Below are 20,034 nucleotides of genomic sequence, written 5' to 3'. Positions count from 1 at the left end.
TATATATATATAGTAATAACAGATCATAAAAGTTGCTGAATTAATGAAATTAGAGTTTCATGTGGATAAGTGAAAGTTGTAGAAGAAAAGACCATGTCTACATTAATCCTAAAGTTTTCACCAACTTTAAACTAAATTTGACAAACTGTTTAAATAGGTATGTTGAGGAGAATATGTTTTTTCATGCATAAGCAAATTTGTAAAAATTTATACTATAGTAAATTATAATAATTATATTATGTCAACACAAATATCCAAGTTCCCTTAAACTTTAGACCAAATCAGACTAACTTTTTTCAAAATATAGTCCACATTTTCCAGGCAAAATGTGTTTATGCAAGTGTAAGTGAAAGCAAAGGACATAATTGATGAGGGGCCAAATAGGTACAAACCACACTATCATTGAAAATTTCAACAACAATTGGAAAAAAAATTTGTTCTATGATATCTGAAACATAAAATATGAATGGAAATTTCTAATTGAGGGCATACAATTTTTTTATTTTCTGCATGAATACAAAGCTTCCCTGACTTTGGCAGTGAGGAAGTAAAACTGTACTAATACAACTCATGGAGGATTTTGGGTTCATGACTTGATAAGAAAAGATTTCATTATAAAGGAGTCATAACCTATAAAAATAATTATTATTTTGATATCATTGGAAAATTCCTACAACAAAGCCTCAAGTCTCTGAAGAACAAGTTAATGAGAGTCCCTAATTGACCCTGATACTTTATATCATCTTATCTTTTATTGCCTTGTTGGTACCTGAATTGGCAAAACGTAGATTGCTTCATTATGTAATGCAATTTCAGAGACTTGGGATTTTGTTTTCAGAACCTTCCACCTATAAACAAAGAAATACTTCAATTTAAACTAGTATGCGAAGTTGCCAAAAATATATTTTATTTTATCCCGACTTGTAAGTATTAATTACAAGATCTAGTTCTTTATTATCAACATTGTTGAATAAACAAACACTACCTACCATCACCCAACAAATGACATATTTCAATACCAAATTGAAAAGGAGAATAGCCTTATATCAAATATGAACAAACCTTGAACTTCTCAAATTAATAATTACTATATTAAATAGTTCAATCATATATATTCTAGTTGCATTATAACTAACTTCATGGGAATTCCCTACTCAATTAAAATATTGTATAGCTTATGGCTGTGAATAGATTCATACCCCTTTTTATAATCAACAGAAAACTGATGAACTCCATCTTGAACAAAATTAATGCAAAAGAATAATGCACATACCTTAAGATAGGTTTGAAATTCAAGTTTTTTCTTCTCAACACGACTCTTATTCATTTCTAAAACTTCAGCCATTTTTAAATATAGTAAAAATGTAACAGAATTTTGTTTTATTTCCATTGGATTTAAAGGAATATGGTCAGAAAGAAATATAATATAGGCCATAATGTTTTTAAGTTTCTCTTCCAATTCTAATAAAGTTTTGTTTTTAACTTCATCAGCATAAGCTATTAATTTCATTAACTCTGCAGTATTACCAGGCGTTGCCAGAAGTTTTTCAATAATACTCTGATAAGTGTCTCCTAATCTTAAAACAAACAATAAAATTAATTATAAAATTAGGAAACAGGTAATAAGGGGCATTGATCTAATTATCATTGTAGAGTATATACATATACAGAAATTAGTGTTTTATAATATCGAAGACTTATAACTGAAGGAATAGTCATTAAAATTGATGCTTTAATAAATTTACCAATGATACATTTATCAATCCAAAAACGTTTTGGTGAATAAGCCATCTGAGGTATATGATACCAAAGATTCTTACAGTTGGTTTGAACTAAATAAATTTGAGATGTTGTAAACAGAACTTTATAAATCAATTTAGTTTATTAATCATTTTGTCTTATAATAATGTTTCAGATCAAGTCATTTAAAACCTTAAATATTATAATTTGAAAAGTGGATTTACTTCTAGTAATTATTGCAGTGTAATGGGTTATAATGAAATCATTAATGCATTTTTATTTGATCAAAGGAACACATTCAGAGTTCTTTGTAGCCAAATTATCAGCTTCTCTGTATCATATGAAATTGAAATAAGCAAGCACCAGTTCAAACTCAAACTTTATTTAAAAAGGAATGAAATTATTTAGAGTGATATAACACACTTTTACTAATCTTGATCGAGTTGTATAACCATTCAGGGTCCCAATAGTCACCTATCAGCGTATCCTAGAGCCCTCTGGCAATTAATATTCAACCATTGTGTCCAGTTGCTCAGAGGCTCAGTCACAGAAAGAATGAAGTATATTTTTCAAGAGAGATGGAAATACTATCTTATGATTGATTATTTCTAAATGCTTTCTGAAACTTTCGACCAAAAAATATGAAAGGATTTATTTAAATGTTAAATGAAATAAAAAAAAAATTAATTTATAAGTTAATTCTGAAACAAGATTAAATGCCATTGGAGTAACAACAATTTAACACAAAATGGAGAAGAATAGGAACTACATGCTAACAAAAAGTAAATCCTGATATTGAGAATTCTTTTTATGACATACCTCTAAGAATTAGTGCTAAACATAATAAAATTCTAAATATTGTACACAATTGTAACACCAAATAAAATAATGGTTTGAAACGATTCTTGGGGAGCAATCATTATATTGTTGCTCGGACAAATTGGAAGTGCACAAATCAAGAATTTCTAAAGCTCCTGGCCAACAATAACTCTCTTAGTTCACCAACTTTGTTTTATAAGGATACAAAAGAACTATGATTCTACAAGAATTTTTATTCCTTTTTATGCCTACTCCAGCAGGCATTTGAAGAATCCAATCTGTGTATTATAAAGGAACAATAAGTGATAAGGCCAAAAATATATTATTTGAATCAAACACAAAGTAAACTTACTCTTTGCAAAGTGCTTGATAATCAGAAATCAATTTTGTAATTAGTTTCTCTTTTAGTTTTGCTGCTGAGTGCATAATTGATTGGATAAGTTCTTCTCTTTGCACTTTATACATTCCCATTTCTATTTGCATTTCTATTTTATAAGGAATTTCCAAGTAGAGATTGCTCAGTTTTATAACAAAACTTTTATATTCATCAAAAGTATGATTACCATCAATAAATTTATTTACAGCTATCTCAGCCTGAAATAAGAATTTAAAAAAATGTTTTTTCAAAGACTAATTTAATTCGAACAGTATTTGAAAGAAAAGTTCAATTCAGAATAATTATGAAAAATAAATTATATAACTTGATAAAGTATATTTATTTGTTATAATAAAACAACATAACTGCCAACTAGCAATTTAGTTCAGAATGATTTCCAATATTAATTAAATATGACTTAATATAGGGAGAATGACTTTCTATATTAATTTAATGTAAATAGCTCATAGTATTAAGCCTGCTTATATACAATTTCAATATATTCCCTACAAATTCCTTGCATTTCCTCCATGCATTGTCTGCCAGCAAGGTAGAATTGAACAGGTACAGGAATGAAAAAATTATTTCAACTAATTATTAAAAAACAATGTAGAGACTAATTTAAGATTAGTAACTTATTAAGTTAAATTATTACATACGTTTGTCCATTAAAAAGTGTTTTACTGTGTAGAAATGTGTAAATCTGAGGTACAACTCAAGGTTTGCGCCAGAACTAAATAGATATCTGTGGATTTATTTTAGTTTTTCCAAAATGAAACTGTTTCTTTTTAACAAGTAGTCAGTCTGTTATTTCTATTTTGTTAATTAATTATGACTTATATATTTAAGAAGTTGGAGTAACATGAATTTAAATTTTTTACATCTGATTTTTTGTTAATCACCTGATTTTTTTGTATTTGATCTCATGATTGATTTCATGTGATCTCAACACATTTTAGGCAAACGGGGCATAGATTTAAATTTAATAAAACTAAAATCATACATCGAGGAAAAAATTTAAAAAAATTATCTCTATTTAAAAATATAAAATCAGGTAATTTAATAATTAGTTAAAGAAATTCTATGTTCTAAAAAGCTGTTTTTTCATTGTAGGGCATGACTATAGAATAAAGTTGCGAACCATTGCCTCAATATTGAGTCTTATTGAGTGGTACAACAAAATATGTACGAGGATAAGTCAATTATTATCCGCAATATAGTTATAAAATTTTATTGTAATCAAATAGGAAATTTACAAGTACATAATTTTTCGACATAGTCCCCTTTCTTTTCAATACAGTTGGTCCATCATTATATAAGTTTCATGATGCCCTCATAAAAGAAGGATTTCGGTTGAGCTGCGAGACAGAAATGCAATGCACTACTTCTTTCATAGCTTTGTCCGAGGTAAATCGACAGCCCCTTTGAGTGGACCAAACAAGTGATAGTCAGAAGGGGCAAAATCATGACTATATGGAGGATGAGCTAATATTACCTAATTTGAGTTTCTGAAGCGTTTCAGCAGTGTGGGCAGTATGTGGATGGGCATTGTTGTGCAACAACACAACACCTTTTAACAGAAGTTCTCGGTGTTTGGTTCGAATCGCAGGCTTTAGCTTGGCAGTAAGCATCTCACTGTAACGTACACTGTTTATTGTTGTGCCCCTTTCCTCATAATATTCTAGTATTAGACCTTGTGAGTCCCAAAAAATGTGGCGGTAAACAGTAGTCAGGGTCCTTCATTGGGTGTAACACTTGTACCACCATTTTTGAATTTTTCAATCCATCCGTAGACACTCCGTTGTGGCAAAACACTGTTCCCATACTGTACCAAAAGTCTTAAATAAGTTTCAGCCCTTCTGACCACAAAAAACAATCGTTGCTATTCTTTGGTGCAAATAGAAAGCGGAGCAGCCATGATTAACAGCATGACAGCGATAATGTAACTAACTTAGCAGCTTGAAACTTGCATAGACAAAACAACAAATAAACAAAGCATGTGTCATCAATGCAAATCGAAAGTGCTACCGACATAAACAAAAAAATAACTAAATTGGGGTTAAATATTGACTTACCCTCGTATATTCTGCATTGTCTAAGTAAACACATTATATTATACTGAGCACATAAAGAGAATGAATTTATTTTAAAAAAGTTTATAATATACAGTGCGGTCCAAGATCAATAATAATTAGTGAAAGTATAGATAGTAAATTGCTTATAAATTTAGTTAATATTTGTCTTTCTCTAAATGGAATCACAATGTTATGTAAATTTGACGTATTCTTCATAAGTAATGTTATAAAACTAATTATAAATGAATAAATAATAAATGTCTTTGATTTAGAAAATAAATCTTACATCACCATTGATCAAGTCAATATAATTATCAAAATCATGGATCCTTAACTCTGGCCCAATTCTCTGATCTTCTAATAAATTTAGTACAGATTCCTTCTTTTTAGCAATAATATCACTAGATATTTCAGGCTAAAACATAAGTGATGATAAAAATAGTTTTACTACAGTTTCAAAATAAGTAGATAGCTTAAAAATAACGTCTTAATAAACTATTGTTGAAACAGTTGAAGTTGTTAATGAAATATACCATATATATGTAGCTCGTCTTTAATGAGCTACCATAATTCAATAGGATACAACACTGGAGGTCTATAGTAGCTGGGAAAAAACAAAATGCAATCTCAAAGAAAATAAGCATTAATTCATTAAGATTTAGTTAACTCTTTTGATCTCTCAATACTGTCTTTATAGAATTATGTTATGTTATCATAATTATCAATTTTATTTTAATAATTACGTTAAGAGTATAGATTCGACAAAAAAAAAAAAAAAAAATCCAAGAGAACGGACCTATTATACAAGACCTAAATCTGAAAACTATTACATAAAAATAAGGTATTACAATCTAAAAAAGGTAATGCAGTATTAAATTCATGTTAAAATTAATACCCTTATATATAGTATCAATTATTAAATGCTATAAATATGCAATAAAAATGCCCTACCATATCATCGTTTCAGTTGTGATCTCTCGTAATTAAAAAAACAATTAATATCATTCTAGAGACATCTTGTCATATAACATTGGATTATAGGGAACCTATATTATTTTTTCTGAACACAAAAATTTTGTCAAGAATCTCTACAATGAGGGATTAATTTTTATTTTGATTAAATGGTTTACATTTTTTTTCAGATTTATAGGTTAAGTGATAATATTTAATTCATCAAAGATATTTTTCATTTTCATAGTATCAAACAGATGTTATGATTTTATTGAGATTCCTTTTAAGATTGTTCAATACTGATGATAATCACCTAATTATAGATAGTTTATTAGTATAAAACATACCACCAAATAGGAAGGGGGTAATGTCATGTCCATATAAAGAATATATTCAAGACGAGGTATATTTTTTACAGCCAATACCAATAATTCATATACATCTAATGCAGCCTTATTAAATTTATCAAAGTTTGGTTCAAATTGTATCCTCTTGTTTTTGAGATTTAGAGCAACTAAGAATCCAGGATTTGTACCCTAAAACAGAAATTAACTCTGAAAGAAGGTAAAACAGAAATTTGTTATTTAAAACATTAAAACAAAGCAATCAGGAAAAATTTTATGGACAAAATCCTTAGCTTTTCCTCAAGTCGCATTTCACTAAACCCTTGTGAGTCCTGTGGTTGCACATAATATTAAATTAAATTTGTACCACTACAACCCATGAAGGGTCTGGGCTGCAGTACTAAGTAAGGAAGTACTTTTATTAGACTAACAGTTTTGCAAGGAGGCGATTTCGTCAGAATCATGCTTGACCAGATTTTTACCCAATTTAGGATACCCATTTTATAAGGCTGAGTGGATGCCAGAGGGCTCCCAAACCCACAGGGCTGACTCAACCTCTACAGGTAACAGATAATAATAACCTGCCACAGCCAGCTTCGAACCTGAGTCCTTGAAGTTAGTAGTCCATTGCTTTACAAATGAGCTACTCACTTCCTTGCACACAATATCTAAGACTTTTCAATACGACCCAGAATTTATCTAGGATTAGAAAGGTAGTCAGCTTTTTGCATTTAGAGCTTACTCAGGAATCATTTGACAGATATAGTTAATCAGTCAAATATAACATTTATTCAACTGATTTTAAAAATTGTAATTAACAGAAGAAAAAATATAATTAACATAAAAAGAAAAGATGTGGCTAGGAGTAGAACTTAATTGGATTAAGTAATATATTATGTATAGAATATTCTCAACAGCTTGCTAATTTATTAAACGAAATTCATTGAACTATGGGACTGATTTAATTCCACTTTACTCACAATGGTAAGTAATTAATTGAAGATACAAAACATGAGTTGTAATTAAATTTAATTTCATAGCAACTTACTCCAACATCACATATAAAATTTGTGTAATCCTCAACTGAATCAAGACATAACATTTGTAACTGGTATGACATTAAAGTAGAAATACACTCATAAAAATGGTGCATTGCTTTTTTCTGGTTTGGTGAAGGTATATTACCACTTCCATACTCCTGAAAAAAGAAAGAACAGCAGTCATTAAAGAGATTAATTCTTTGTATTTTGTTTTTTAATATAATGAAACTTATATATAAACTCACAAAGAGTAAAGAAATAATTAATATCATTAAATTAGAAAAGATATATATATATATACTCCTTTTATATCCTAACTTACCCTTCTTTCTCTAAAAATAAATGTTAATAGCCTAACAGGATAGATTCATATCTGAGTTCATTCGACAAGTTAATTTTAGTGAAAAATACTCACCAACCCAGGTGGTGAACAAATAGCAAGATTTAACTTGCCATTACCATATTATATTATACTGGAGATGTATCTGTCTTATGTTGAGAAATATTAATTTTTTCTGAACACAAAGCCAGGAGAGAACAATTTCTTTTTATGAGAATTCTTTGGAGCCAGCATTGTTGTTTTAAATTTTTTAAGATTAATTAATTTTGTACAAAATGAAGAAAAAGTAAATTATGCATTTTCCCTATAATTGAAACCCCATTTTATTATGTAAATTAAAATATCTGGAATAAAATAAACCAATTATAATAGAAATGTATATCAATTTTAAGTTCATTTCATTTCGAAAAGTATATCACTTTAAATTTAATCTCTAATCTGCCAATATATTTCGATACCTTACCTAAATTAATAAATTATTAACCATCAATCAATTTTTATAAAACTAGAATTTCAGTAAATCTGTTCCAAGAACCACTTCTAACTACCTGGAAGTGTATGGAGCATGTGTAACACAGGTTTTGGGAGGAAAAAGAGCCCACACTACACATGCTCCATATAGTGGGAACAGACCTATTGGATATTTCTAGATCCACTTAATTATAATAATTAATGTGGTAGGGTTAACATAAAAGATAATGAATAATCAATTAAAGAAGTGACTACTGCAGATAGAATGAGTCAGGTAAAGGTCTGCAGTTCAAAAAGTTAGAGGAATTTCACAAAAAAAAATTCTGTTATTAATCAAAAATAATAAAAATTATATAAAACCTTAAACTTGTTCAAGACTCATTTTATTATTTAAATAAAATAAATTATATCCAATTAAGTCTCAACGCTCTTTATTAATACTTCATTTCAGCCAACCTGGCTATCCTCAAGGATCATCCATCTTGGATATATAATTCACAGCCTCACATCTAATTATTAAAATTATGTCTAATTATGGCATTATTTCAATAATTAAATACTTTTAATTGCAAATAATATAAACACTGATATCACTATTTAATAATCTAAACACTGATTATTTGTAATTAAAAGCATTTATATTTAAATTAAAAGTTAAATTAATAAGATTAATAGTGACATACATAAATTAATTTGACTAATTTGTAGACTATTCTACCCAGATCTAATATAATTAGTCAAATTGATTTATGAATTTGACTAATTATATTAGATCTGGGTAGAATAGTCTACAAATTTTGAATAATTAGAAATGAGGCTGTAAATTTATATTTAAGATTATTCTTGAGAATGGCCAGTATTAATAAAGAGTTAGAAACTTAATTGGATATGATTAATTTTATATAAATAATAAAAATTATATTCTTAATACAATAAACTCAATGAAAAAGTAATTCAAATTAAACACAACAATACTGTACAATATAAATAATGGTGCTGATATAATAAACTAAGATGATTTTATTCAGTAGAATGTTTACAATCAATTAGTTGAGAAATGCCAAAATCATAGTGATTATTTGAAATGATTGCCATTCCCCAAGAAAAAAGCTGTATCTTACTTTTAAAAACAGTTCCTGAAGTTTTGGAAGCCATTGGTTCTCCAGAAGATCCTTCAAATTCGCAACATGTTCTCCAACAGCAAACATGAACTCCTCAAAAGTGAATGCATGTTTTTGTTTTTTAAAGTGCTCCACATTGACTAATCTGAGATGACTATAATAAACATAAAGAAAAAACAACTAGTAAGGACAAATATTTGAGTTTTAAGCTTCTTTGGAATTTTTCTGAAATTTAATATGATTCAGAAATGAAAATAAACATTCAAAGTTAAGTACTATTGTAATGCCATTGCTTATTGTAATAAATTTTTAAAAAAATAATCTTTTGAATAATTTTAGGATTTAATAAATCCAGTATAAATATAGAGTATACCATATCAAGTATACCATTACACGGTATAAATAGTATCTTTTTACTTCCTAAACTACTAACGATAGAGAATTAGGGTGTTAAGTTACATAAATATATTTAAAAACTTTTTCAAAACGTCATTTGACTTCAATTTACATGTTTAAACATCCCCTGAATTCAAAAAATAAAAATGAATTCCAAACTATACTATACAGTTCTTAACATCCCATATTTCTATGGACCTCACATTGTTTTAAAACATTGACCGATTAACATAGAAAACTCAGGAATATGTAACAGCATTTAAAGTCGTTAGAAACCCAAAGAGTTTCAAGACCATCAATTTTCGATTGCCGATTTATAAATGATCTAAGTTCATTCAACTACTTGCCAATAACATGAATACATCAAAACTGATCTTAGGTAAAAGTTTTCTAGTTTAAAGTTATATTTAAACTTGGCTGTTAAATACCAGTGCTATTCAACTGAAAATTTATTGTCAGCAATGACTTCTTGTTAGTTCTTCTTGTTATGTTAAGATTTTCAACATTATTCAAATTTACAATAACTGGAAGTAATGAAAAAAGAATTGGAAATATATACAAATCATCTCCAAACATAATGCAATGAATTTAAATTACCCTTAGAAGATATTAAAAATATGGATATCTTGGAGTGGATTATTGTGCAACTTTCTTAAGTTGGAATCATCAAGTCATTGAAATAATAGTTGAAAATTAAGAAAAAGTGTTTCTAATAATATAACCACAAGTAAATTTTGGATAAATATAAATATTATAAGATAATATCCAAAATTTTGCAATGCTGCATTTCTCTTTCTAATTGTATTCCTAAACTTGTATACAGTTGAATTTGGTTGCAGTCATTATAATTCTTTATAAAGTCATTATAAATCATAAAAAATCTTGAAAAATTTAAAACATTTGTTTGAATAAGAAATTTTTTAACTATTTTAGAAGAAATATATAGTATAAACAATGATTTTCAAGACCCAGGAAGCTGTAACAGTGTTCAGTTAGTAAACAATAATTATATTGTATCATATAAAACATATGAATATGATGTATTAAATTACAATAATTAATTTTAGGAATATAATTTAATGATCTATATAGAACAACAAATAAACAATGTTTTTTGGTGTTATTCCGGAGAAAATAAAATAAATTTAATACCTATATTCATGATTCCAAAGGTCAAGCACTTTTGCCAGAAAGGGATTTATAACATGAAGACCAGTTTTAATTTTGCTTGTACCGGACATAAAGCAATTCTTCATAGCTACTTCACCTACATCTCCCAAAACCTGTTTAGTATGTTTAATCTTTGACTCAAAGAATAAGACGTCTGAAGGATCTCTGAGTACAAAATCAATTACAGATTTTTTTACAGTATAATCATAGAGCTCCTAAAAATCAGGTATTAATAACTTATTTTAAAATACTGTTAAGTATTGTAATACAAAAACATTAATCAATCAAAAATTTTAAACAAAGATTTTTAACTTAAAAATTAAAAGCATTTTCATCAATAACTAACTGTTTTCTAATAATAAACTATAATATAATGTACCGATAAGTTTTCTTAAATAAAACTGAGAACTGAGTAAATAGTATATGAACAGTATTATAATTCAGAATAACTTAAATCATATTCATAAAATAACATAAAAAAATTACAGGAATATACAAAGGTAGAATTAATAATCTTTTTCAGCATAAAACCATACATTTTTTTCAGATTACTTATCATGCGAAAAACAGAATTGAGAATATACTAATATTACTCTTGGAACAGCAGATTCTGTCTTTGAAAACTTGAGATAGCAGAGTGTTAATGTTGGACCAACAATGGCTGATAAGAGCACAGTTTTTTACTAACCAGATATAAACATTTTTTAGTTTAATTTATAGAATGATACGTTCTCTCAAACAGTTCAACCATAATCAGTGCTGCTGCCATCACTTCTTAATCATTAAGTATCAGTTATTGCAGCTTCAGGATAAATAAACACTGGGATCAGTTTCCAAAAGACTAGATATAATAGTGAATATAAAGTATGAAAGGGCCGTGCTAAGTACTTGTGCGAAGGCTAAAATAATCTTGTGGGATGCCAGGCAGAAACTTTACGAATTGACTATGTTGAGTTGTACCCTCTATGCTGCACCAATTTGGGCCGTGAAGCACATAGAGGAATCGGAAAATATACGAACTAGGTTCTACAAGCGACTATTGTGTTTGCAATGAAACACTCCACACTTTATAGTAAGACTAGAAGTGGCACCCATTCCTGTGGGATATCACGTTTTAAAGAAAACTCTGTCCTGGCTACTAAAAATACTTTACATGAGTTGTACTCGCTTTGTGAAATAATATTATTTAAAGCTACTGCAGCTAGACAGTAACAACCGTTTGAGTCTCAATATAATTGGGTAATGCAGATAAGAAAAATATTGATACTACTTAATGATCTGGTAAGTATCAAAATTAGAATGAGGGAGATCTTGGATAGACACAGGGAATTTGTTAAAGATAAAGACCTCTTGTTATAACAAGAATCGACCTATAACCTGTGGTACGGTAAGGTTTTCATTAAAACAGATGCTGCTCAAAGCTATCTAAGAATCAGTTGCCCTACAACTCACTTGAGAATAATTTCACAACTACGACTTTCCGGTAAATATGCAATTACTCAATATGTCGGTCCACACCAATATACTTTGGACCCATAAAAGCTTTGTCCAGCTTGTGATGGAACAGCTCTGGAGAAATGTTTCCATTTTTTGACAAATTGCCCCGCTTATCATGAGAACGGATTCGGTTGGATTTATTATTATTGGAGATTGGACCTTAAACTGTTTTTTATATATGTAATACAAAACCTTTTGCTTAGAGCTGGACACCTATCATTCCATTAGGAGGTATAGTTCTTGTTTTGTTTTGTTTTTCAATATTATTAAACATAAAGTGGTCATTTTTGTTTTACTGTTCTATTCTAAGGAATGTGGATAGCCCATCTTGGGTAAATTGTTTGTTATTAGTTTATATAAGCGATCTGTAACTCATCATTTTTGTAAAATTGCTACAATTGATTATCTATTTTATGCATTTCACAGGCTAATTCTTTTTGTACAGAGGTTGCCCCCTAAACAAATAAATAAATTATTATTATAAAGTATAATAATAATAATAATATTCCCTCCCTCCTTATGGGAATAAATGGCAATAAAAGTAGACCAGAACCCATTTCAACAAACAGCTTTTACCTTAGCCATGAAGTCATGTTTAAGGAAAAAACAGCTTTACTACACTGGTAAAGGCGAGGAGTGGAGGGAATTTATAGGGCTGAGACAGGCCAAGATGCTAATAACTAAACCCTCTACTTTTAAAACTAAATAGCTGCTAGGCCTAAACAGAAATGAACTCCGATTTCTAATAGGAGTTCTTACAGATCATTGCAGACTTAAAAGACATCTCAATATTTGTGAAGTAGTTCGTGATGAAACCTGCTGTTTATGTGGACAGGCCCCGAAAACTGCCTTACATTACATAGCAGATTGTGGCCGGTATGCGTCACTAAGATATAGGCTTTTAGGCTCTGATAGAATCATAGAAAATGAAGCTTCCTCTATAGAATGGGCATCCCTTTTAAATTTCATTAGAAAGTCAAAAGGATCGATAGAGAGAAATAAGATATATAAAAAACCCATTCCATTTGGCTGCATTGGGGTAGGCAAAAAGCACCAATAGGCCCCCTTGCCGGCCTTGTTCCCCCAATCAGTTTCAGTACCAGAACTAGTACTATACTGATTATGAATGAGCAAGTGTTCCAAAAAGCAGTACCGAGTATAGTTTAGTGAAGCAGAATTATAGAAACGGAAACTGTATACAATACAGAACAGTGATGAAGGTGAACCAGTAATAACTTATCACATCAGGAACTTGGTATTTAAAATGAAGAAGGGGGTGGCCAGTTGTAATGAAACACAACTAGTGTATGTTTTATTTTTCCAACATTTACACTTAAAAGTATTTTAGAAAGGTTAATAACATATCAAATTGATATAGTCTAGTTGTTTAAAATATTAAAAATAAAATAAACAAGAAAAAATTCTTTCGTAATCGGAAGTCTAAAATTCTCACAAATTTTAAAAACAAATATGAGAACTTTGTAATTTCGGGGATCACTTTTATGTTTATCAATTAGACAAGGAAGATTTGTTAAACAACCATACTCTCTCAAACCAAATGCTGGAATATAGAATTACAGGAGACGATTATATGGGTGATGCATGAATAATTATAACAGATTAATTTACCAATATTATTAAATTTTATGATAACAATACAATTACCTGTATTTCTTTAAAAAGAATATGCAATTTATTTTCATTTCTTATGTTTTCAGGCACTAATTTCAAAATGTTTTTAATCCACCTGTTTGACATTGGAGAGACATGCATTGTATCAGAGCCATACTTAATATAATAATGGTAACGAAGAAACTGTTTTTCATATTTAGAAGGAAATTCAGTAGCAGTTGAGTTTCGTTCATCTTCTGTAATAAGAATTAATTCAGCTAATTTTCTTCTAAATTCTTCTCTTTCTTTCCTTAGCTCTGTATATGATTTTTTCAAAGACTGGAAATTATTTAATAGTAATATATGATTATAAATATTAAATAAATAAATAAATTTATATATATAAATGGCTAAAATTCATAATATAACTATATGAAACCAATTTTGTTTTGGTAAAATAAGCATTTAGCCATAATTTATACAATAAATCAACTATGAGTAACTGAGTGATCTAAATTTTAATTAATGAATTGAATCCATTCTTAATCAAAGGCAAAACAAAAGCACCTTTAAACCAAAATCATTTATTACATCATAAATCTGAATGAAGAGTTAACACTTAAAAAGTAATAAGATAAAGATAACCATACAAATTTAATCAAATCAAATAATTTTCAAGTCACTAAATTTAATTTTACAGAAGTTCAAAAGTTCCAGAGAACAAATAAAAATGCAAACAGTAAATTTCAAATGAACTTAACACATACTATTGGAAAATTCTGTTTCAATAAGCAGTTACTTGTCAAAGAGCTGTTAGTCACAGCCTGTTACAGGCAGCTCTCTCTACCGGAAATAAATGTGTACTCTAAATTTAACAGCCCTATAAAGACCAACAAAAAGTTTTTTAAAACCGAAAACCAAAGTTCTTAAGAAATATTAAGCCTCTTGTAAAAATATAATTTCGAACAAAGAAAACATATTACTAGTACTGTTTTTTTTCTCACAGTGAGGAAGGAGTAAATTTTTCATCCTGATATTTCGTCCTCTTCTTTCATGATAATTTTACACAGAATAATATTCTGCAACTATTGGTTACTATGCCTGAGATTATTGGACAATATCAATCTTCGAAGATGTTTTCTGTAAGCTGAGAATTATTTCGGGATTAAAAATTAACCTCTCTGAAAAACAGAGTAACCAGTGTTGCCACCCATTTCGTATTTCAGGGGAGAGTCGCATTCAGTGACACGCTGAGGCTTGTGGGCCTTCTCACTGTCCTTGATATGTCCCGCATTTTGGCATTTTTTTTTCAAATTAAACCAGGAAAATTTTTTTTTATAGTACTGGTCACGTTAATGGAAGAGTTTGAGCAATATTTTGATAGTAGAGAAAATGATTAAACAGCGATGTGGGACATGAAAAGTGGTGAGTATTTTTATTGGTGATCACTCCATAGTGCTCAACATAGGCAATACAGACAAGACTTGTATTTTATATATTACATAGTTTTGTAGTACTTCAGAACCGCTTTATGTACATCCTAAACTTTTTTTTTTTTTTTGTTGTGAAGCTTCTAATAATGGTTTGTTTATCACTCCTTAGCCCAAATGAAAATTCCAACGATGCTAGGTAGTGACCAGGATAGCAATGTAGCGACAAATATTTTATTTTTTTTATATTCACTATTAGGACTCCTTAGCTTTGGCAATCGGTATTGCTGATACCTAGAATAGAACACTGATTGTAAAATTGGAAGACATTAATAAACTTTTTGCATGCACTAAACTTTCAATAAAAAAGAAAACAATGATATTTTCATTTCCCACCCAAACTGAAAGACCAGTAGATGTAACGAACTACTTCCCAGTTTGGCTTAACCCTTTTAATTTTATTAAAAACTTTTTTTTCTTGTAGCCATGGGAGTGTTTTCCTAATTAAGTCAGTTCACTTTTTAAAAAAATACTCGTTAGTTCCTTAATAGTTATATTCTATTGGTTTCAGTAGATGATAATATAACATCGCAGATCTAGAAGAATAATGACATAACAGTAAACATTGTGAAATTGACTTTATTGTGTTAGTGGGATCAAAAATGCATTTATTTGATGTTTGTAAGTCGATATAATTATGCTTAAAAATTTACTAAAATAGGAGTTTTGTAGGTAAATGCATTTTTGAGCCGGCCAAAACTACAAAGTCAATTTTAAAAAAAATTAAAGTTGTGTCATTATTCTTCCAGAGCCCGCGATATGATGTTTATTTAAATTACATGTTCGAAATAATATTTTTTAATAACATTGGATATTATGTTCTATGATCAGCTTTCCTATTATAATAGATATAATAATATATATTTTTTTAAAATAATGTTTTATTTTTAAAATCTTGTCTTACCAAAAAGTTTATTAAGATTGATCACTAATTGGCACACAAATAGTTTATATTGAAATTAATTCTCGATTAAGCCCTCTCTTTCGTTTTATCACTCCATAGTCGCATATATTACTAACTAGAACCCTGAAGGCAATACAAATTAAATCAATCAACTTAAATTTTCTAAAGATTTTGATAGCTAAATAGCACCAAATTTGGAGAATGCCCCTTATAACTAGAGACAGAATTTTTGGTCTCTTCAAATTTAGCATTAACTTAGATAGAAATCCATATCATTAAAAGGACTTTCTATTAATACCAGTTTTATATTCCACGAATTTGCTCAGTTTAAAGATTTTCTAAATGAAATTCCATTTTTTTAGTTTTAAACTATGAAAGAATAGTTTTTTAAATTATATTATAATTCACAAATTAATAATAAATAATAATGCTAAACTAGCGATTAATATTATCCATGATACGTGCTTAATTATTCATAACTTGGTTATTTCTGGTTTAGCTTGGAAATTGACAGGATATGTAGGGAACAGATACCATCCGAAATCTCTGTTTTAAGATTTCACAGGTTAATTGTAATACAATTAAGTTTTTAGTCACAAATTATAAATATTAAAAACATATTGCATTCTTGGGATCGCAGGTTGAGTTTCGATTTTTATCGAAAATGCGAAATCCAGAAACTCTTATTTACGTTTTGAAATTTTGATGTAGTCAGTTATTTTGTTTCTGAGTTAATTAAATTTAAAAAATGAAAATTCATAGTATATCATTAATTTTTAGAATATTAAAAAATTCAAAAATGTAAATCATAATGTTTGGAGTTAAGTACTAGATTTTAATATTTTAAATATTTCTTTCTACATAGCATCTTGATTCTTAAATCCAAATCTCCTAAATCTTAAAATTCTGGTAGCTTTGCGAGCTAATTAATTTGTTAAATCTTCATAGAGGGGATAAAAATCATTGAATACAGGTAGCTTCTACTAAGCTCTTCTACTATGGATGAAATTTCAGATTTTTAACGGAAGTAGTTTAATTGTTTGTGTAGATTCCCATAAATGCGGTAAGTACAATATGTAGCAAGTTTGTTTTTATAAATAAGCTTTCTATGTACATATTAATATAAACTACACAATAAAGTTTATTTTTGCTAGATTTGATCGCTTCAAACATATTTCTACATGTACATGTATATAAATATATATATTACGACTTTAACTGGATTTTACAATTAGAAAAAAAGATGAAGCAGCATTTACTTACTTCCTCTTTTGCGCTCTTTTTTCGTTTAGCTGCTTGTACCACTCCAGACGTGGAAGGAAAAGGTTTATTCTGGTAATATAGCTCAGGTTTTTCAATTTGTTTTCTTGGTAAAACAAAAAGACCTAAATCAACATCCAACTTTTTTTTTCTTTGACCCGTTTTTGAAACTGAAGGGTCATATAATCGCTTAGGTCTTTTACATTTCTCATGATACTCACTCATGGTAGGTAATTGGCCTCTGAAAAAACAATGGTAACAGTAAATATTATATTTATATGTACCTATGTAAATATGCATATATTTGAAGTGTATAGAATATCACTTAATTACCAACGTATTTGACGAGCTTTATGAAATTAATATAACCATACAGCTTAGTATCAAACGAAATACTTATGAGTAAGTGTTAGGGGTTGCTTAGATACTGAGATCAATGACCATTGATATGGTCATATGGATAAACTTGTTGAATTATCGACATGGTATAAGTTATATGTTTAATAAGTGTTAATTAATTTTTAACAATTTTATTTTAAACTTAATCGTGAATAACTTAAACCCTTCATGCTCCTGTCTAATAATTATAAATATAGGCTTATAGGGTTTTTGCAATTCAGAATTCAGTTTTGGGTTAATGTTTGTATTGCATAGCAATATTATAAATACTGTATGTCTGCAAATATCGATCTGATTTCGATTATTTTTTATTCAAGAAATTTTATTACCTTTAAAAAAATGTACACATTTCATCATAAAATGTATACTTTTTGAATCATGCGTGAAGGAAGTTTTCTTTTCTTCATAACCTTTTTTTAAATTTTTCTTGAAGGCTTATGTCCTACATGAAAAGTTAAAGGGCTTTAAGCAGTTTTATCAAAATTTGGCTGTAGAATCTAGAGATGAACAAGTTATCGGCTACCCTACCCTCGGTGTCCAATTTGGTATACAAGCATTAGGGGAGCGAAATTCTAAAAAAGAACTTACAAAATCGGCCTGCCCCTTTAAGAGATAATGTTGGTAAAGACATATCTAAGGCCAACATGCTATTCTTGGACTCACAGGGCTCTAAAATAGACTTATTCTTTCAAAACTGCACATCGAAAATTTTATCCTACTATAATACCCTACTTAACTAGGTGGTAGTAGGTAAATAAAAATTATTTAGTTAGCGTTTTTATCTTATTTTTCCTGCAGAGCACTGGAAGGTTAAGAGTAATTCCTAACATTTTGAGAGAAACACTATCAAAAATTCCTAGAAGGTTAGAGGCTGATATCCGACTACGCTCCTAAACAAGGTCTTGACAGACCCGAGGTTAAGTCCCCATAATCCACCGATATTAGGACTGCCATTTCACTTCCTTTGAAGCCAAATGTTTTACGTAATTGTTATCATTACTTATGAGGAAGAAGTGAAATTCCTTTAAAAGTCATGAATCCTCGTTCCATGCCGTTAGGAAAAATTTCACTAAGAAGTAATTTATATCATCAGCGCCATTACAAATAATAATTCATTCATTTATGAAAATAGTGTGTGATTACTTTTTGTTTAATAGGTTTTTTCAAAAAGCTTATAAAACAACAAAGAACATATCCCGAGTTGAGGGAACAGAGGTTTTAATTGAAATTTATATTGAGGTGGTTATGACAGTATCCTACTACTTTTCTTTTCTTACACCCACAAGTTTGTTGGACTGGTTTTCCCCACAATTGTTACCCGCAAGGCTGGCCACCAAAGTTTGGGGCTTTCCGCTAGAGCGTAAACTTATATTTTGTAATGTCTGGAGACTGGTTCCTTCCAGTAGTGATAACATCGAAAGATTGATACCCTTTTGCGTACCGCTTGTTAGTTCTAATTTCTCTATCCTAGCCTATATTTCATACCTAAATTCTTTCATTTGTAACACTGAGAGTATGATTGAAGTATTGAGGCCCTCTGAGAAATAATACCTCTCTCGATACAATCTCAATAGATTGACCATAAAACTTGATTGGATTATTTTCTTTATCCAAATTTTATGGTGACTTCTTTTTTTTTTCACGGAACGGCCTTAAAGATCACACGAATATCATTATTTTCACTTCATTTCATACCCCTTCTCTCCTTTCTTTCTTGCTACCTCTTCCTCATTCTTTCCGATTGTCCCTTTTTCCTTTCTTCAGTCCATGAGACACCCTTTCTTGCACCTTTCTCCCTCACAAGGACCTTAATTTTTTAGTCTTCTCCTATAGCCATCCCTCTCGAAACAGTCTTTGTCTGTTATTTTCAGTCTCTCAGTTTCTTCCCTCAACTGTTTGATGTACCCACAAACACTCTTGTATCCTCTCATTTTATAGAAGATTTCTGTATCTAATCTCTTTGGGTGCATCCTCACCATATGTCGGTAGAACCTTAAGGTGGATCCACATGTTGGCCGCTCGCCATGGCT

The 20,034-nt window shown here is 29.3% G+C and overlaps 1 protein-coding gene across 2 annotated transcripts in view; it reads right to left on the bottom strand.

Moving 5' to 3' along the window:
• Window positions 1-18,044, bottom strand: part of Dhc36C (Dynein heavy chain at 36C) — a 105,440-nt gene extending 87,396 nt beyond the window's left edge. The window contains exons 1-10 of one of the 2 annotated variants that reach the window (XM_014428644.2): window positions 17,939-18,044; window positions 17,609-17,846; window positions 14,006-14,290; window positions 10,826-11,058; window positions 9,278-9,431; window positions 7,354-7,503; window positions 6,309-6,497; window positions 5,297-5,425; window positions 2,912-3,153; window positions 1,274-1,577 (exon numbers count right to left, since the gene is read on the bottom strand). In XM_014428644.2, the coding sequence (XP_014284130.1) occupies window positions 1,274-1,577; window positions 2,912-3,153; window positions 5,297-5,425; window positions 6,309-6,497; window positions 7,354-7,503; window positions 9,278-9,431; window positions 10,826-11,058; window positions 14,006-14,290; window positions 17,609-17,830 (1,908 nt within the window). In that variant the 5' untranslated portion in view covers window positions 17,831-17,846; window positions 17,939-18,044. Of the gene's footprint in view, window positions 1-1,273; window positions 1,578-2,911; window positions 3,154-5,296; window positions 5,426-6,308; window positions 6,498-7,353; window positions 7,504-9,277; window positions 9,432-10,825; window positions 11,059-14,005; window positions 14,291-17,608; window positions 17,847-17,938 lie in introns of those variants that run through there. The other variant, XM_067048387.1, reaches the window with a different exon arrangement.
• Window positions 18,045-20,034: the final 1,990 nt, after the last annotated feature.

The sequence above is a fragment of the Halyomorpha halys genome, unplaced genomic scaffold (genome assembly GCF_000696795.3).
Source record: "Halyomorpha halys isolate HHAL.00 unplaced genomic scaffold, Hhal_1.1 Scaffold730.1, whole genome shotgun sequence".
Classification (NCBI taxonomy): Eukaryota; Metazoa; Arthropoda; class Insecta; order Hemiptera; family Pentatomidae; genus Halyomorpha; species Halyomorpha halys.
The sequence above is the reverse complement of the archived record's forward strand: the minus strand, read 5'-3'. Positions and strand labels throughout refer to the sequence as shown.